An 18,068-nucleotide genomic window follows, 5' to 3' on the forward strand; every position below is an offset into this window, starting at 1 on the left:
TTTTTTGAAAGAGTCATTATTTAAAATAATTTCTTCCAAAAAAATATTACCACGGAACAACTTTTGTTATAAACAATTTCTACATTGAGAACAAGTCTTCTTTAGAACATATTTCACATAATACTATTTCACCAAAGTAAAAGAAATGGAAGTAATCTCTAAGGGTTTTTGCGTTATCTTTACTTTTGGAATATTCCGGAGAACTTGACTTGGTGAATTAAATATGAAGTTATTTAGAGCTTTACTCTTAACATTTTTGATAACCTTGAGTGCTTTTCATTTCATTCAGAAACAAAGTTTAATGAACTCTATTTCACAATTTATTATCACCATCATCAACATAACCCTCTATCATCTCCTATTGATCATTAATGTCATTGTAATTGCAAATTAATTTAACTACTCTATTAATTGTCAACTTTATAATTCTCATTACTGAGACATTATAAATAGATTCACGACCGGTGAAAGAACTTTTAGAACTTATGACATTCAAACTCTCAAAAACTAATTTTAAAAAAACCCTCTTTCAACTTATTCATTTGCTCAGTCTTATCTTTAATCATACACTATCTTTTTCTATCTTGCCAACTATCACTTGTTGTTGTGCTAAATGTTATCGATTTACTCCAATTTTCTTCTTCGCCTTATTTTTATGTATCTCGTTCACTTATTTGTAACATTTATTTTCTACACCAAAAAACCTTATACAAACATAAATTTAAGAATTTAATTTGTTACATATATATATAAATATATATTTAATTTTCAATATATAAATTTAAAATAATATATTACAAAATTTGAAAAACAAACTGAATATATTTATATTCAAGCTTATTAGAGCCAAGTCTATTTTTAAATTAAATATTTTTATCAAAATTTAGTAGTTGATACAGTTCAATTAAACAATTTAATCCTACAAATAGGATTTAAATTCTTCCCCTGCCTTGTCTTTTTAATCCTTAATATTTACTATATTCTGTTAAATTCTACTTATAAAATCTATTTTTTTACTAATAATAAATCAAATATTTATTTTCCTTTCATCAAAATCATAACTTAACCTTTAAACAAATTCAATTATTGGGAGGCAAGATAACCTAAAATAAGATAACCTTTACTCATTTCTTTATTATTATTTTTGTAAACTCTTTAATAATTTGAAATCAGAGGTAAACAAACAGCCAAAATAAATAAACAAATAAAACCACACCAATGATGTGTCCACGCTTCGTTTTGACCAACTTCCAATCTAAATTATGCTATAAATTTTGTTAACCACCCGTTAATTGAAAATAAATAAACTTTTCAAAGTCTAAAAACTGAAATGATAAGAAATTTGAATTCTTTAATTAGGACCGGTCGGTGCTTTATTTTCTTATATGAAAATGAATTTAAAAAAAAGCATAAAAATTGTAGTTTATATGCTAATAATTAATTTTTTTAACACTATAACTTTTTATATCCATAAATAACAAAAAACGTCTTCAAACGGTCATTTTCAGAAAAAAGAAAATACGAATACTCTAGTAATTATTATGTTCATATATTAATTCATATTAATTATTACACATTTATACAATATTCAAAAATACTTTTCGTTAGTTTGAAATTTAGATCAGACAACCAGGCAATAATCATCCTCAACATTTCCACCGCCCAAACTTTTTTTCTTTTTGTTCTGTAAAATTGATTTAAGCCACATTTAAATATTAAAACTTTGAGTCTAATTAAAAGTTTTCATGTCAATTTTAAAATTTAATCGAAGGTAATGTCAATAACATTTTCCAAAGGTAGCTTTATTTCTTATTTTTATTGAGTAATTAAAATTAAGGGTCAACACATGAGTGCTATTGTTGCTGCCCACTTGGTTCAAGTCTGTGTTTATTATATATACCGTACGTGCATGTTTTTTTTATTATAAATTTTTAGTTATTTCTTTTACAAAATTATTATCATTTCCGTTTCTAAATTGTTACAAAATATGTTGTGTTTTTTTACTGTTTTACCTCTTCAAATTTACTATTTTACCTTTTAGAAAATCCTATAAACAGTTGGGGTCATTCTCCTTGTTAAACACATAACAATACATAAATCACTTTTTCTCAAAGCTTCTCTGTTCTCGTTTCTGAAATTTTTTTCTAGACACTTATTCCGATCAAGTTTTTAATCTTGTTTCTTGACTTATTTTCTCAGGTTCTTTTTCGAGAAAAGCAATACCAATCGAATTTCATTTTTTTTATTTAAATATATAAATATGAAGTTTTATGTTAATTTTGGGGAGCGACGTCTATTTTGCGATTACACCGATCAAGAGGAATATACTTCTAAGACAATAATTCTTCCATGGCACAGTAATCATTTCATTTATTTACGTACAATTTATTATTTTCTATCAGTACTAACAACAATTTGTTTTACGGTAATATATTTTCAATGTAATGTACTCAAATTTGTTTTATTAAATTATTTATCTAATAAAAATATGAATTTTGGTTATAGAAAAATTATAATTTGATAATTTAACTTAAATAGATTTTTACACAATTATATATTTATATCACGTTTATGTTATTTTTATGTTATGCCTTATATGGATTTTGTTATATTTATATCATGTTTATACTATATTCATTTATGTCTCAATTTATATGCAATTTTGTATAATTTATTGTAAGTTTTAATTTTAAAATCTTTGTTTTAGAATTGAGTTTTAACTCAATTGACATAGGTATTGTTGTTAGTGTAGGGGGACGTGACTTCGAGTATATTAAAGTGCATTATCATTTTATTTAACAATTGGAGAGGAATTATAGATAATTCTAAACATTCTATATACATATATATATATATATATAAAAACTTACAAATCGTTATGCTAGAAAATAAATAAATAAAAAACTTTAATATAATATTTTGAAGTATAGCGAAGCATATCATTTATGTTGAAAACTCTAATTTTTTCTTTTAAAAGTTTGTGTTTTTAATTTGATAATTCATGTATTTGATTGTGTTATAGTTGTGTTTAAAATATTTTGTATTTATATATTTTTAAAAATGTAACAACTTAATAAGCAAAAAGGTTGATATTTATATAAATTTCAATATGCTAATATTCATGTTATATAAATCTTAAAACATTCGCGTTATCTTATAATCATGTGTGTCCAATATTATTAATTGTTATTCTTTTCTTCTGAGCTTTGTGCGATGAAAAAGAAAATAGAAAAGGTTAATGACAAATTCTTGTACTATAGGCTAAATGGCAATTTGGTATTTTCGCATTACAAGTACATTTAATGAAGCAAGTAAGCAAAACTACAAATGGTAATAAGTTTGAACGTTAAAAAAGGTTAATTTATCATGTTCTGAAATAATTTGAATTTTTTTAAAATTAAAAAAATTTATTATATCAATTTTTTTTTTGTAAAAAATTTAAAATTATGCATAACACACTTTCAAATTTTAAATAAAAAGATAATATATCAAATTAGATTATATAAAGTTAGATAAGCTAAATTGTGAATTGTTAGATGGTTAAGAAATTTGAAAATAATAAATCAAAGGCGTTAGTAAAAACTAAAACCATTGCAAACAAAATCAATGGTTTATTAACCTAAAGCAACTGCAACAGTAAAATTAAAAGTTAGTCGACAACCAGACAGCAGATATTGTCGTATTTCTTACCATTTCCTTTGGCGTTGGTTGGCCTCGACGAAATAAAAGAAGTAAAAGAATTAATATATAAAGCAATAAAATTTAAAAAAATAAAATAAAATAAGAAGTAAATCCGAAGGAGGGCGGCCTTTTTCTTCTTCTTCTTTCCGCACTCTCTTTTTCAAAAAGTTGAACAACCAAACGCCACTGAAAAAAAATTCATTGCATATTCTCTTTCTCTCTTTATTTTTCTTTTCATCTTCTACTGTTTATTTTGAATTTTCTAACGTAATCCTTAAACTTCTCTTCCATCTCATTCTATCTGACCCTGCAATCTATTTCGGTTATTTAATTTCCTTTTGTTTTCACAAATTTTCTTGATCTGTAAGTTCCAATTCTTTTTCTTTTTCCTTTTTTTTGTGTTGAATTAGGGGTTTTGAATTCAGATAACCAAATATTCTCTCTTTAAAAAAATCATTTCTTCATTTTCTCTCTTATTTGCACGTGTTTAAAGTGGTGTTCTGTTTTGGTTAGAGCTTGGAGATTTTCTTTTTTGTGATTTAAAACAAACAGTTATCTGTAATTTTATTTTTTCTTTCTCTTTTTCTGGTTTGCATTTGGCCATGATTTAACTGCCGCTGCTAATATTATACTAATTAAGTTGGTTAATACTACTCAACATTTTGTTTTAAGCTGCTTTTGGTCATAATTTTCCTTTCTCAATTACTTTGTAGTAATTTCAAATCCTTCTTCAGAAGCCAGAAATTTATTTATTTTTGATGATCTAACAGAGTTTCAGTTTGGAACAATGACGAGGGTAAGTCGTGAGTTTGGCAATACCATGCAAAAGGAAGCAGTTTCAGCTGTATCAGCTGATGTGATATTTGCTTCGAGTCGTTTTCCCAATTACAAAATTGGGGCAAATAATCAGATTGTGGATGCCAAAGAAGACCCTAAAGTTTTGACCATGAAGGAGGTCGTTGCACGTGAGACCGCCTTGTTACTGGAGCAGCAGAAACGCCTCTCTGTTCGTGACCTTGCTAGTAAATTCGAGAAGGGGTTAGCTGCTGCTGCTAAGTTGTCTGAAGAGGTCAACTTCATTTTATGTTCGTTTACTTATGCATTGTGGAATTATTTTAGATAAGACTGATATAGATATTTGATTAAATTGCCTAATATTAGATTGACTTATTTTATCATTATGAAGAGTTCTAGGAATTGTAGATAGGTTGGTGGGAACTTCGTATAAGTTATCTTAGTTTTGTAAATGAATGGCACTAAGATCAGTACAATAGTAAATTTTGTTTTATGGGTTGTTTATCGTTTTTTATGCATCTTGGAATGTCACTGGATTGAGGAAATGAGTCTTCTATCTGAGTATAATAATTAAGTTGGTTAATACTAATCAACATTTTGTTTTAAGCTATTTTTGGTCATGATTTTCCTTTCTCAACTATTTTGTAGTAATTTAAAATAGTCCATTCGAGTGAGTGATTCCTTTCTCACTTTCTGTTTTTTTCTGTTCGAAGTCTAGAAGCATTAAGACTGTTATTAATTCTTGACTACTATGGATTTTCATTTGAACAATTTTGTAAGCTATTTCTTTAATGGATTCAGGCTCGACTCAGAGAGGCAGCTTCATTGGAGAAACATGTCCTTTTGAAGAAGCTTAGAGATGCTCTGGAATCTTTGAAAGGGCGTGTAGCTGGAAGAAACAAGGACGATGTAGAGGAAGCAATTGCCATGGTTAGTCTTCTAGTTTGCTTTTCTACAATTGGATATATGAGTGATATGCCAGATGTATTTATCATAGTTTTGAAAGTTAAATGCTAGTATTTAAATTGCAGTGCTATGTTTTGTTTAATAAAACTTTGCTATTATCTTGATGCATAGAGAAATAATGTTAAGGGTGAAAGTTGTGAAGAAAAGAATATGGTGTAACTTTACAGTGCATCTGGATGGAGAATTTTAAAATTTTAAAGAAATTCGAATTTAAGGTATATTAAAACGTGTCATTTCAAAATGGTAGTTGTAATTGTTTTGTTTGGATAAATACTTTTAGAAGAAAATTTAAATTATTGGAATTTTATGAGATAACAAATAATTATAAAGAAGAATAATGGTATTAAAAAATAAAAATAAAAATGCAATATGGGCATCATTATATTTGTAAAAGTATATTAGTGTTAAAACTTCCAATGTTTGAAATGTTCTCTTTTAATCCCTGGTTGTATCTTTCCCCCTTTGTGTGGTTCGCCTGAACATGTCAACATGTATTCTTGTTAATATATTTTGCTTGCTAACTTCAAATGAGGCGATAATGACCTTTAATTGTGGAATCCCAGGTGGAAGCTCTTGCAGTTCAGCTGACTCAAAGAGAAGGGGAGTTGCTTCAAGAGAAGACAGAAGTGAAGAAACTAGCAAATTTCCTTAAGCAGGTAATATAACCTATGAATATGATAAATCCTGGATGATGTGCCATCCCTCTTTTTGGATTTCATAATAAGTTAATTTTATTTATTTAGGATGCATATTTAGATAATGAATATATCTGGAAATGCTGAAGAAATTAAATGTATTATTTTTGTTACATATACATGCAGTGCTTCTTTAAGTGTTCTTTTTTTTTTTGTATGAGAGATACTGTAATAGCTTTTATGCTATTTTGCTCCACATTTATACAGTCTAAATGTATCATCATGAGTAAGCAATGATTTGTAACAGTCTTTTCCTGAACTGAATGGTTAATAGGTATGACATCTTTTGGTTAGATATTTTAGTTTAGTGGAAGAATGACTTCTTTATTGAAGTGCTTGTTTTTTTGGCTGCGGCGATGTAGTTTAGGTTATGGTTCTCTAAAGTTCACTTACGTATATTTTGGGATTGGAGTGTGAGGATATCCTATTGAAATTTGAATTAAGAAAATAGTTTAGGAAATTTTGTGCTTGCTACTTCAAGTTAAACAGTGCTATTATCCTAGAGCACTTAATGCAGCTATTCTTTTTGAGACCTGCCTTAACTTTAATCTTTTTCCCTCATCTTTTTTGATTTGTTTAGTTGGTTTTGCCTTGTTATGATTGCTGTTGTTGAACAGTTACTGATTCAGTGGCAGTAGAAATGCTTAGTTTGATGCTTTCTGATTATACTGGTACACTTTTATTGTCCTTGCTCACTTCTAATAGAAAAAGGCTGTTTTCACAGTGTCTGTGAGTAGTCTAACTGGGTCAGGGTCCATAAATTATTTGCTTAATTCCTTTTTTTTTTTTTTCAACTTCAATGCATAGAACACAATAAATTTTCCTTTACTGCTTTACTTTTGCATGCTTGTGTCTCCATATAGGCTTCTGAAGATGCTAAGAAACTTGTTGACGAGGAAAGAGCTCATGCTCGAGCTGAAATTGAGAGTGCAAGAGCAGCAGTTCAGAGAGTGGAAGAGGCCGTTCAGGAGCAAGAACAAATATCTCGAGCTTCAGGCAAACAGGTTATCTTATTTTAAAAATGTTCTGTGTATTGACTTTTGAAGTTTGGTTATGGGAATATCCATTGTTAAAGCCTACCTGGTAAATGCATCAAGATTTTGCTAATACTACTGCCCTCTTTCCACATTGTTGACTATGAAATATCTATTGCTTAGACATTTCTTAATTTTACTATCAATTAGTACTAATTTTATACTGTTTTCTTGTGAGCCTCTCATGTTCTCCATAGAAGTTTCTACTTTGTGCTTTCTTATTGTGGAAGTTCTTTCTATATTTTTGCATATTTTTTAGAACAGAGATTTTGCATGAATTTCAGGATCTGGAAGAGTTAATGAAGGAGGTGCAAGAGGCTAGACGGATCAAAATGCTGCACCAACCAAGCAAGGTTTATCTCAGATCTGTAACTGTTTTTTTTTCTTTTTTTCTTTACATCATAATTCGTAGGTATTTAAAACTTTCTTTTAAATTATTTAGGTCACCCACATCATAATTCTTAAATATTCAAAAGCGACAAAGAAGTTGTGCGGGACCATGTGCACTGTTTTTGCATATATATGTATGTATATTTTAAATATAATTGGCTGGTATAGGCTGAGGTAAGGTACCTATTATTTGAGGGTTTTTTTTTCTGTTGCTGTTGCTTTTCAATTGAAGAAATAAAAGAAAAGGACTTGTTTGGTAACTCCATTCTTAAGAAAATAAATGAAGCAAGTATGGTTTTTAAAGATATATTACCAAATGGCAAGTCTTATAGTCTTATTATTGCCACGGCCCCTTCTTCGCTTTTCAAACAGAATTTACAGGAAAAAGGGAAATGCACTTTCTAGTGATGAATACCTCTCTTCTTGAACATAAAAATCATTGTTAGAGCATGAATATCTGCTTAGACATTTATTCTGTGGCATTCCTCCACAGATAGGGTGAGGAAACAATGAAAATGAAGTGGGATGTATAGTGTTAAATGCTGGAATTTGACTTGGACGTGAATATTGGAGTTTGACTTATGGGGACAAAACAGATGCTGAGGGTAACCTTCAGGTCCATCTCGATTAGAAATTTTGTTAAAATGTTGCATTATTAAGTTCTCTGTCTGGTCTGTTTCATAGAACTCTGTAATTGAAAGATGGCTTGTCTTCAGTGGCAAAATGAATAAAGCTATGGATGGACTTGTTTAATGTTTGCACGAAAAGCTAATATTATATTAATATTTGTAGAAGCATCCTCTTATATGTATGCTTGGTGGCATGGCATATCAAATTGACAACATGATGCAAGATCTTATTTCAATTCATTTTAGTTGAAATAGTGGATGAGTTACTAACAGCAATTTGCAGGTTATGGATATGGAACATGAGCTTCATGCATTAAGGATTCAACTTGCAGAGAAGTCTAAGCATTCCTTACTACTTCAAAAAGAGGTTTGCCTTTTACCATTTAGTTCGGGATTTTCAATTGAACTCTTCTGATTCATTCATTTTCTAATTTCTTGTAGGCATTTGTGTGGAATAGTGGTTCATCTACTCCATTCTTTTTCTTTACTCGTTGACTTCTTTAACCTTCTGCTTTGCTTTACTGTTTTTGCAGCTAGCAAGAAGCAAGAGAATGGAGAAAACTATATCTCATATATATGAATTAGGCGGCACTGAAACTTTAGGTTCATATTTGCGGATTAAACCTTGCTCTGATATTGCTCCCGAACTTTCCGAATGCTCAATTCAGTGGTATCGTATTTCATCTGAAACTAGCAAAAAGGAGCTTATATTAGGTAATGATGGCAATCTTCTTTACTCTTTATGTTTACTGAACGGGTGGTGTTTAATGCAGGGAGACTGTTTTTCTAAATGAAAGAAACTAATGTCATAATGCATTTCATAGTGTCTTCATTTGCTTTCTTCTGTTAATTATTATCAGTAAATATGCCGATATCTTGTTGCTCGTCGTGCTGTATTTTGTCATCTCTTCAGCCAATCATTGTTTCAATACTTTCTATTCCTTATAGCTGAACACCATCGCGGCTGGAAATAAATTTTTGTGATTTATTTTATCAAGGTTGGAGGTAAATCATGAAAAGTAGTATTGCCCATGTGTGCTACTCTTTAATTCAATTGATTTGGGTACTGGTTTTCTATTTCTTGATGTATTTGTAGATCAATTTTGGTATTCATTCTTTCTAACTTCTAGAGTTTAGGTTAAGGACTGACATATAGAGAAATTGACTATAAAGTCATTATTTAGATAATCTCCTTTTTTTAAAAAAAATAAAAATAACCAGTTGACCTGCCGGGTTTTTTGTCCTGGTTATTTTTTATTATTGTTTTATGAATTCTTTTATGTAATTATTGTTGAAACGGTGGTCTAACTGGTTCAGTACTTACAATATTGATGTGGAAAGTGATTGGGGCAGGCTGTTTTTGCTTAAGAGTACTTTATCATATCAAATAATTCCTGTAAGCTACTTGGAAATCATGACATAAGAATTATTTAGATCAAGATGCTAATATCTGACTCTTGTGGGTGACAGAATGATCTTGTTCCTATTCAGATCTGATTTTGTTCATCTATCTTGGTTAATCCAGGTGCTAGCAAATCAGTTTATGCTCCAGAGCCTTTTGATGTTGGTCGAATCCTGCAGGTTGAGATTATTTATGATGGCCAGCTAATTGTATTGACAACTGCCGGTGCTATTGATCCAGGTTTGCTGTGTTTTTTATAGTGCCTACTTATAATTTTTATTTCTTATTATTTATTAAATTTTAAAACTTTTGTTTCCTTGTTTGTGAGAGCAGCTGCTGGTTTGGGAAACTATGTGGAGGCACTTGTGCGGAAACATGATATTGAATTCAATGTATGTGATCCTACTTAAAAATCCCCCCTTATATGGCTAAACTAGTACTTATTGGTTTTGGTACTTCAATTATGATTTCATCGACTCTTTCTATATTACTCATTGTTTTAGTTTTGCTAAAAAAATTTGTTTAGAGCAGATAGTAATAAGAGTTTCCACCTTGAACCGGCTTTTTACTGACCAAAAAAGAAAATACACTTTGAATTGACTTTTTATTCTATTTAAGGTGCAATGTGATTGATATCTTGTTAACCGTGGTTCCTAGGGAAATGATCTCTTCTCTGTTTAGTTCCTGTACCAGATACTGGATTGTTATATGAATAGGTCTAACATGCTGCTTCTGCTCATCAGAGCATTGAAGATCTATCCTTTCTAGAATTTTAAACCATTAACAATCCCTTAGAACTTAAAGCCTTAAAATTGTTAAAAAAAATGCTTAATTCAGTGTTCCTGCACCAAGCAGTACTTCCTGTACAGCAACCTTCTTTGATGCTAGTGGCGGTTGCTTGGTTACCAATAAACCAGAATTCGCTTGTTGACCTCCACCCATCATTGACCCAATAGGCTCCACGATCTTTCTAGCACTCGTTCATCAGCGTCTTGCAACTTATTTTTCATCTCATCTGTTTTTCACTGGTTTGAGGTGCAGCTGGATGCATGAAAATGTGTTACTCGTATCTGCTGGGGAGAAAAAAAGACTATTTACTATTTTGTTTTTGCTTCTAATTTTATTTATTTATTTATTTATTTATTTTTCAGTCAAAATAAAATTTTATTAAACCCAAAGGGTGGAACTAACCAAAGGTTAAGAAACTGCAACATATATACATACTTAATCCACGTCTTAATACCTCTGTAAGGAACACCTAGACATAATAGAAAACAAAAGCAGTTTAGAAACCATAAAACAGATCTTCAAAAAAAAAAAAAAACAAAAGAAACCATAAAACAGCGGCCTAGAAACTCCTGCAAGAACCAAAACAAATACAAACCCAACCTACATCAAAATGACATTAAAAAAACCTCAGGACAAAGAACACCAAAATACAAACGAAATCCAACAATCAAAGTAGAAATTACAACTGCAGACCACTTACTGTAGCCCTAAACGAATGGATAATGAATATTTTTCTTATCTTTTGTAAAGATTTTGACCAATAATTTCTTTCTTTTGGCTTCTAATATCATATCATTACTGTTTCATTATTTTATAGGTAGTTGTTAGCCAAATGAATGGTGCAGATCATCCATCTGAATCTATTCATGTACTACATGTTGGAAAGATGAGGATGAAACTATGTAAAGGAAAGACGACAATTGTCAAAGAATATTATTCCAGCTCAATGCAGGTATATTAAGTCGTGTATTTCTCATCGATTAAAGATGTTTCAATATTTTGTCTATCACTAAAGGGAGTAAAAGAGAAATTATGTGGTTCGAGGATTCTTTTGCTTAATTCCTTCACATTGTTCCTTTTCCGTTTCTTTTGGGTGTTATTATTCAGAAGAAATTATACATTACATAGAATGAGAAATACATGCAAACATATGATATGATCTATCTTTCCCATAGTTCTAAGAAACGTGCTAAACATTATACTTCTGATATTCGTATCCTATATGCATACTGTCTTTTTTTTTTTTGAAAAAAAAAAACTCTTTGTGCTGTTCTTTTAGCTGTGTGGAGTCAGAGGGGGCGGAAATGCAGCTGCCCAAGCATTGTTTTGGCAAGCAAAGAAAGGGTTTTCAGTTGTACTAGCATTCGAATCAGAGAGAGAAAGAAATGCAGCCATCATGCTTGCCAGGAGATTCGCTTTCGACTGTAATGTAAGTGGCAAATTCAGTCTGTTCAATTTCTTTCACTGTGAGAATGGTTTTTTTATTATTATTTTTATATTTATATTTTTGAAAATGCCAGATAATGCTAGCCGGACCAGATGGTGGATCTTCTATAGGAACCAAATAGATCTCCTTAAAATCATGGTTTGCTAATTGTAATTATGTTATCATTGTATCATAAAGTTTGTAATATTAGGAAATGACATGGTTTGATTCTGAGTTAGGTTTTCCACCATTCTTGATTCCCCCATTTTCCTTTAATTTCCTGTGGAATCAACACCAAGGCATTGTTTTTTGTTTGCCTTTTGTATTAATGTAACAATTTCAGACTTCACATTTGGAGGGTTTCTGGAGATATCTATATCTCTATACAGATATATATGTTTATATTTGTTGAATTAGTCATGTGTGAAATGTATGACTCCAATTCCATATTTTAAATGAAAAAGGGATGTTTAGCAGGTTTTTGAATAGATGTTTTGCCTGCATTTGTGGACTAAACTCAATCCAACCCTATGTATTTTCATTGACTATGTATAGCTATAGAAGCCCGATTATGGTTTAATTTCTTGTTTTTGTATTCTAATTTTACATTAGTAAGGTTAATAATTATAATGAGGAAAAAAATTATTGTTAGAAACCGTACGGAATGAAACTTACAATATAAAAATTAATAAAACATTGATACATTATTTTATATATTTAAATATTTTTGTTTAATATATAAATAAAAATTAAAATGCATGAAAAATGTAGAAAACCTTTATATCAAAATAATAAATAATTAAAAAAGAAATATATATAGTTGAAATTTGATAATAATATTATTATTATATAATAAATTAACAAAATTATTTTAAAATTTTAAATTAAAAATGTAAAATATGAATATGTAATACAAAAGGAAAGCGTAGTGCATGGGCATATATGGTAGCCACATACAAATAAACTGTTTTCGCTCACAGTAAAAGAAAAAATTCCAGTGCATTGAGAAGTGGACATATAATCCATATGGATGATTGTAAGTACGATTGTGCAGTAAACATGAAAATGTTTACAAAGTACGGTGCTGAAGATCCTTCCAAATTCAAATGCATAATATGTATAATAATAAGTTTACTTGTTTATATAGAGGATGGTAGCTCACTTGCCCAAGTCGACCAAAAACAAAAAATGCTGAAAGCATTTTTGCTCAGTTATCTGTAAGAGGTATGGGAATTGGTGGGACAATTAATGAATCCAGCCATCTTCCTTCAACTCATTGGTGCAACACATTTTTTTTCTGAAGATAACACTACAATTGTTACAATTTTATATATTGTTAAATCAGCTTTGAAAACATTGCTTTTTGGTCTTTCTTACCTAAAGAGACGAATTATGCGTAGGTTATCATTTTGGAAGTGTCCAAACCTTGATTAAATAAACCTAACGATGGTGATTCACAAAAAAGAAAAAAAAAAGCTAACGAAGGAATTTTTGTAATTTTTTCTGTTATTATATGCTACGTTTTTAATTATGATTCCTGAAAATTGTAACTTTGAAGTTTGAGGTTTGTCGATCATTTTTATCAGGCAATTTAGATATGACTGTTGGTGTTGTTGGGACAAATTTTTAAAATGGATTACATGTTAAGGGTCAACTATATTGGTATGAATATATAGTATGATCATACATATCTTTGATCATTAATTACCAATTAGGAGATAACATGTATCACTTGAGTATAATAGGTCGTCTAAATCTATATACATATAACATTATGTATATTCTATATGTGATCTCTTGATTTTTTTAAGCATGGCAATGTGTTTTTAATTTTTTTTAAGGATGGTAGTGATTTAAAATATCTCTTTTTTTTATGAATTAAAATATCTAATTTCAATATTTTTTATTTGACTTTTTTTTTCCACAATAACTTAGGTAAACAAAATCATGTATTACATTAAAATCTCTTAATATCTATTGAGGAATTGACTTTTTACGAAAAAAATCTTTGAATTACCATTTGAAAAGCAATCAACCAAACCAAAATATTGTCCTTAGAAAAGATTTTGTGTCACATACTTTGCTAAGAACTAGAGTATCATGAATGGCTATCTTGAAAACCTAATTCATAGAACCAAAAGCCTCTCAACAAATATATATATATATATAACTTCTCGAACCATTTTCTTTAAAGCTTTTATTATTTTATTCTTTTTTAAGATTGTAATTTTTTACCATAATATTTCTCATTAATGTAAAAAAAATACCATTTTCTTTTTATTGCACTTTTTCTAATTCATTCTTTTCCTAAATTAACCCTAAGTTCCTGTTTTTTTTCTAGAATATTTGCCGGGGTTGAAGATGAAATATGACAATATATGAATAACTTGATATCTATATATATAATCAGCAAGAAACCAGGGACATATTTCTGAGTTTTTAGCTATTTAGAATGAAGGAAATAAATAAAGCGTAGTAAATAGGGATTGTTAGAAGAAATAAATAGTGAAGTGAAGAGTCGTATTCAGTCATTAAAGAAGAATGGAACAAGCCATGCCTGCCTTTGCCTTTGTCTTATGTATTTATTTATTTTTTGACCCTCTTCCAACCCATCGTAATTGCCGTTAATCCTTCTGTCTCTACTCTGCTAGCACTCAAATTATAAAATATCTTTGTCTTTTTATTATATGCAACCAATTGTTTAACTTGAAAGTCTGCTTTAGATACGGTTAAAAATTGAATTACTGTGAGAATTAGGTTTTTTTTTTACTAATTGATTAATGCATAATCTGGTTGCTTATTTTAAAAAAGTAACTTTTAATGAAAGAGATCCGCAATAAAGTAAAAAAAAAATTGTAAACACTGATATTTAAGTTTCAACTTAAATTTAAATTTAAATAATTGTATGAATTAATTAAAAAATTAATTTGTAACTTACTTTTGAGATAAGATATTAATTTTATTTGTCATAATAATTTTTTAAAAATATTTAAGTTTTAAGTGAAATAAGGTTTTAATTCAATGGATACTAGATGATTGGGTTTAACTTGATTAGTATTGGTATTAGTGTTGGTGTAGGAGGACATGAGTTCACATGCACTAAAGAGCATTGTATCGAAAAGAATAAATATGATTAAATGAGACGGATATTATAATTGAAATGGGTGAATTTATATATTTATTTTTAAATTTAAAGATTTAAGGTTACGAATAAGAGTAAAAAAAAAAACATTCTTCCATACAAATCTCGTATAAATGATTAAACGGGATTAGGAGAAATAGAGGGAATGCGAGATATAAAATGAAGTGAAGGGAGGGCAGAAAATCCAAGGTAGGGGACCTGCAAAACCCAAGAACGCTTTGGCTTTTATGCATGGAATTAACTATTTGTTACAAATAGTCTTTGTATTGACCGATAAAAAAAAGAAGTGAAGTTGGTTGCCGCTTTTGCTCCTTCCTTAACCTCCTCCTTTACCCCATAATAAACTCCAGGGACTTTGTTTTTGCCTTTGCCTTTGCTTCCTTTTTCCTCAGTTTTCTTCTTTAAATTCCCTTAATTTCTCAGCTTCCATGGAAATACACGAGAGAAGAACATCAGAGGTAGCTCTTTCTTTTTCTCGTAATTCAAGTGCAGGTGAGTATCTCCTATTTTCATCGATAACTAAGATGATTACTTTTTTATTTGTTTTCCATGTGGATTGGTTGGTGAATCTGCCTGGCTCCCTGAATGCCATCTAAGAAGCTTTGTCAAGCACGGTTGGCTGCCTTTTTACATGGCATGAGGGGAGTCATGCAGGTTTAACTGTTTCATATCTTCATAAGGATATGGATGAATTCATAGATTTTTGATGTCTGAAATTTGTGGGGTTTGATCTACATCGGCACAACATAATTGTTAATCTTAATGTTAGTTAGCTGTATTTAGATAATTAAAGTGAAAGTGCGGGTATGTATTATTTAGTAGCTGAGTTGATAGACAAACTACTGATGATTAGACAAGAAAAAGAGATGATGATGATATTATATAAAATCTAGCAATAAAGTGAGCCATCTCCTCCAATCTTTATTATTAATAAATTCTAATGTTTGGCTGCTTCTTCAACTTATTCAAAAAGCGAGCGGTTAGTGCTAATATTTTACTGCACACGTGGCTGTCATGGAAAGGAATTCACACTGTGCAGGGATTATAACACTCAAGTAGGCCCTTCTTTTTACAATTAATTTTAGGACCCAAGGTGTATAAGCTATTAATATATTATTACAAAATACTTATTTTACTATTCAAATGTTTTTATTTAAATTATTGAATTGTTAAGTTTTTTTTATTGGCGATATTTAAAGTTGAGTAACTAAATATTTTTTTAAATATTTTGATTCTCTCATTTATAACATTTAAAGATATTTCATAAAAAAAATTAAATTGAAAAAGAGGAAGGAAAATTTACGCTTCCGATTGGTGTTAAAGGTGAGAAGGAAAAAGACATACAACAACGATTTTAACAGTTCAATAACTTAAATAAAATCTTTCAATTAATTTAATAATTAATTTATAAATTTTAAAATTGAATAATCAAATTAGTATTAATAATTAAATCACCTTAAATGGAGTCTACCCTTAATTTTAAGGTTTCAATTTTACTATTAAAACAAAATCTGTAATGTTATTATATTTATAAAAATCAGTTTTATATTATATATGCCCTAGAATCAATCTTTGCACGTTTTCGCCGGCATCATTTAGGTTACATTTTATTGTTTTTATTTTCATAAGAAAAGAAAAAGTATACCTAAATAAGCTGTTAATGTTTACCTAAACCCTTTTAACTTTTATTTTACACGTAAATAAATACCTTTACCAAAATAAACCCTTAACCTAAATCATTAAAATAGGGATTTGCTTAAAAACAAATCAAAATATAAGAAGTTAAATATTGAGGAAAAAAGTAAAAGAAGTTAAAAGTTGAAAAACCCATTTTAATGTTTTAAACCAATTATTACACTTTGAATACCATTCAAACAAAAGTTAAATTTAATTAGTTGTTTGATTTTATAGCTTCCAACTACCCATGTTTACAGTCAAACAAAAGCAATCTTTAGATAAATTGAATTTCGGGAAAGTTTTGAAATTCTAAATAATTAAAAGATAGGATCATCATTATGTGTATTTAATTTTACGTTTTAGAAATTAGAGAGCAAAACCATGTCTATTAATAATAAGGTTTTGCGTGGATGAGATGTGGTAGATATACGTAAATATTATTTTCTGTTATAATGAATAATGAAATTATTATTTTCTGTGTTTCCTGGCTTTTCGTTTGCTTGTATTTTCTAGTTTCAATCTTTTCTTTCTATTTTATTATAAATAAATGAAGACTTTGATATTGAACAGTCTATCTATTGTTGTGGTCCAACCCTTTTAACATTGAATAAGATTATGATGAAGCAATATTTCCTTTTGTTTGTTGCTATACCTTATGGTTTTACGGTTTTAAAGTTTGAGCCTGAAGATAAAAATAATTTTTAAATTAAAAAAAAAAAGAGTAAAGAAATGAATATTTGTGATTTTGTCACTATTGTAGTGAAAAGTCAAAAGACAAGATGGTCCAGGAAAGAGTTGCCAAACCTGACTCGGCATGAGAGTGACTCAACCCTGAAATCAAAATCCATCCATACCCGAATTATTATGGTTTTAATTTAGATCAGGTTATACTTACTATATGAATGACAGAAAATATTCAGTGATAAAGAATTTGTACACGTGTTAATCATTGGATATATATATTTTTTAATAATCTTTTACAGGGTTTTGATCGTATTTGTTTTTTTGACACAATATTTAGAATTACTCATAGTCCCTCTTTAATTTATAAATAAGAGAATAATACATTTTAACGCATTCAAACTCACATTCTCCTATATTGATAACAATACTCACTTCAATCGATAGTCATTGAATATGTTTAAATATTATATAAAAATAAGACATAACAAAAATCTCATCCTAATAATCTTAATTCATTTTAAAAATCTATACATTAAACTTTTTTTTAACTAAATTGATTCTGTAACACCGGTTGATTTAAAAATTATATGATACTTATAGATTAACATCATTCATGTAATAATAATTAATACAATACAATTCCCCCAATTGATTTCTTAAGTGCTTGTCTTTATTTTGTTATTTTTTAAAAAAGATATCATTTTATATTTTATTAATTTTTTTTATTTATGTCTGAAATTATCAAAATAGAGATGAAA

General features: G+C 29.0%; 1 protein-coding gene and 1 long non-coding RNA gene across 2 annotated transcripts; both read left to right on the top strand.

Moving 5' to 3' along the window:
- Nucleotides 1-3,754: 3,754 nt before the first annotated feature.
- On the top strand, nucleotides 3,755-12,295 carry LOC107959277 (stomatal closure-related actin-binding protein 1). Its single transcript, XM_016895282.2, has 13 exons — nucleotides 3,755-4,044; nucleotides 4,452-4,750; nucleotides 5,278-5,406; nucleotides 6,006-6,098; nucleotides 7,001-7,141; nucleotides 7,456-7,524; nucleotides 8,474-8,557; nucleotides 8,724-8,904; nucleotides 9,716-9,832; nucleotides 9,926-9,984; nucleotides 11,199-11,333; nucleotides 11,661-11,810; nucleotides 11,902-12,295. The coding sequence occupies exons 2-13, from the start codon at nucleotides 4,469-4,471 to the stop codon at nucleotides 11,947-11,949; spliced, it is 1,488 nt and encodes a 495-aa protein (XP_016750771.2). The 5' UTR covers nucleotides 3,755-4,044; nucleotides 4,452-4,468; the 3' UTR covers nucleotides 11,950-12,295.
- Nucleotides 12,296-14,977: 2,682 nt separating this feature from the next.
- On the top strand, nucleotides 14,978-17,622 carry LOC107959276 (uncharacterized). The gene is made up of 2 exons (XR_001700797.2): nucleotides 14,978-15,441; nucleotides 17,387-17,622. It is a non-coding gene; the product is annotated as an uncharacterized lncRNA (long non-coding RNA).
- Nucleotides 17,623-18,068: the final 446 nt, after the last annotated feature.

The sequence above is a fragment of the Gossypium hirsutum genome, chromosome A05, assembly GCF_007990345.1.
Source record: "Gossypium hirsutum isolate 1008001.06 chromosome A05, Gossypium_hirsutum_v2.1, whole genome shotgun sequence".
Lineage (NCBI taxonomy): Eukaryota > Viridiplantae > Streptophyta > Magnoliopsida > Malvales > Malvaceae > Gossypium > Gossypium hirsutum.

Coding starts and splice junctions, on each gene's coding strand:
- LOC107959277 (XM_016895282.2), top strand. CDS start 4,469: ATGACGAGGGTAAGTCGTGAGTTTGGCAATACCATGCAAAAGGAAGCA. Junction 6,099..7,000: donor TAGCAAATTTCCTTAAGCAG/GTAATATAACCT, acceptor GTCTCCATATAG/GCTTCTGAAGATGCTAAGAA. Junction 8,905..9,715: donor CAAAAAGGAGCTTATATTAG/GTAATGATGGCA, acceptor TGGTTAATCCAG/GTGCTAGCAAATCAGTTTAT.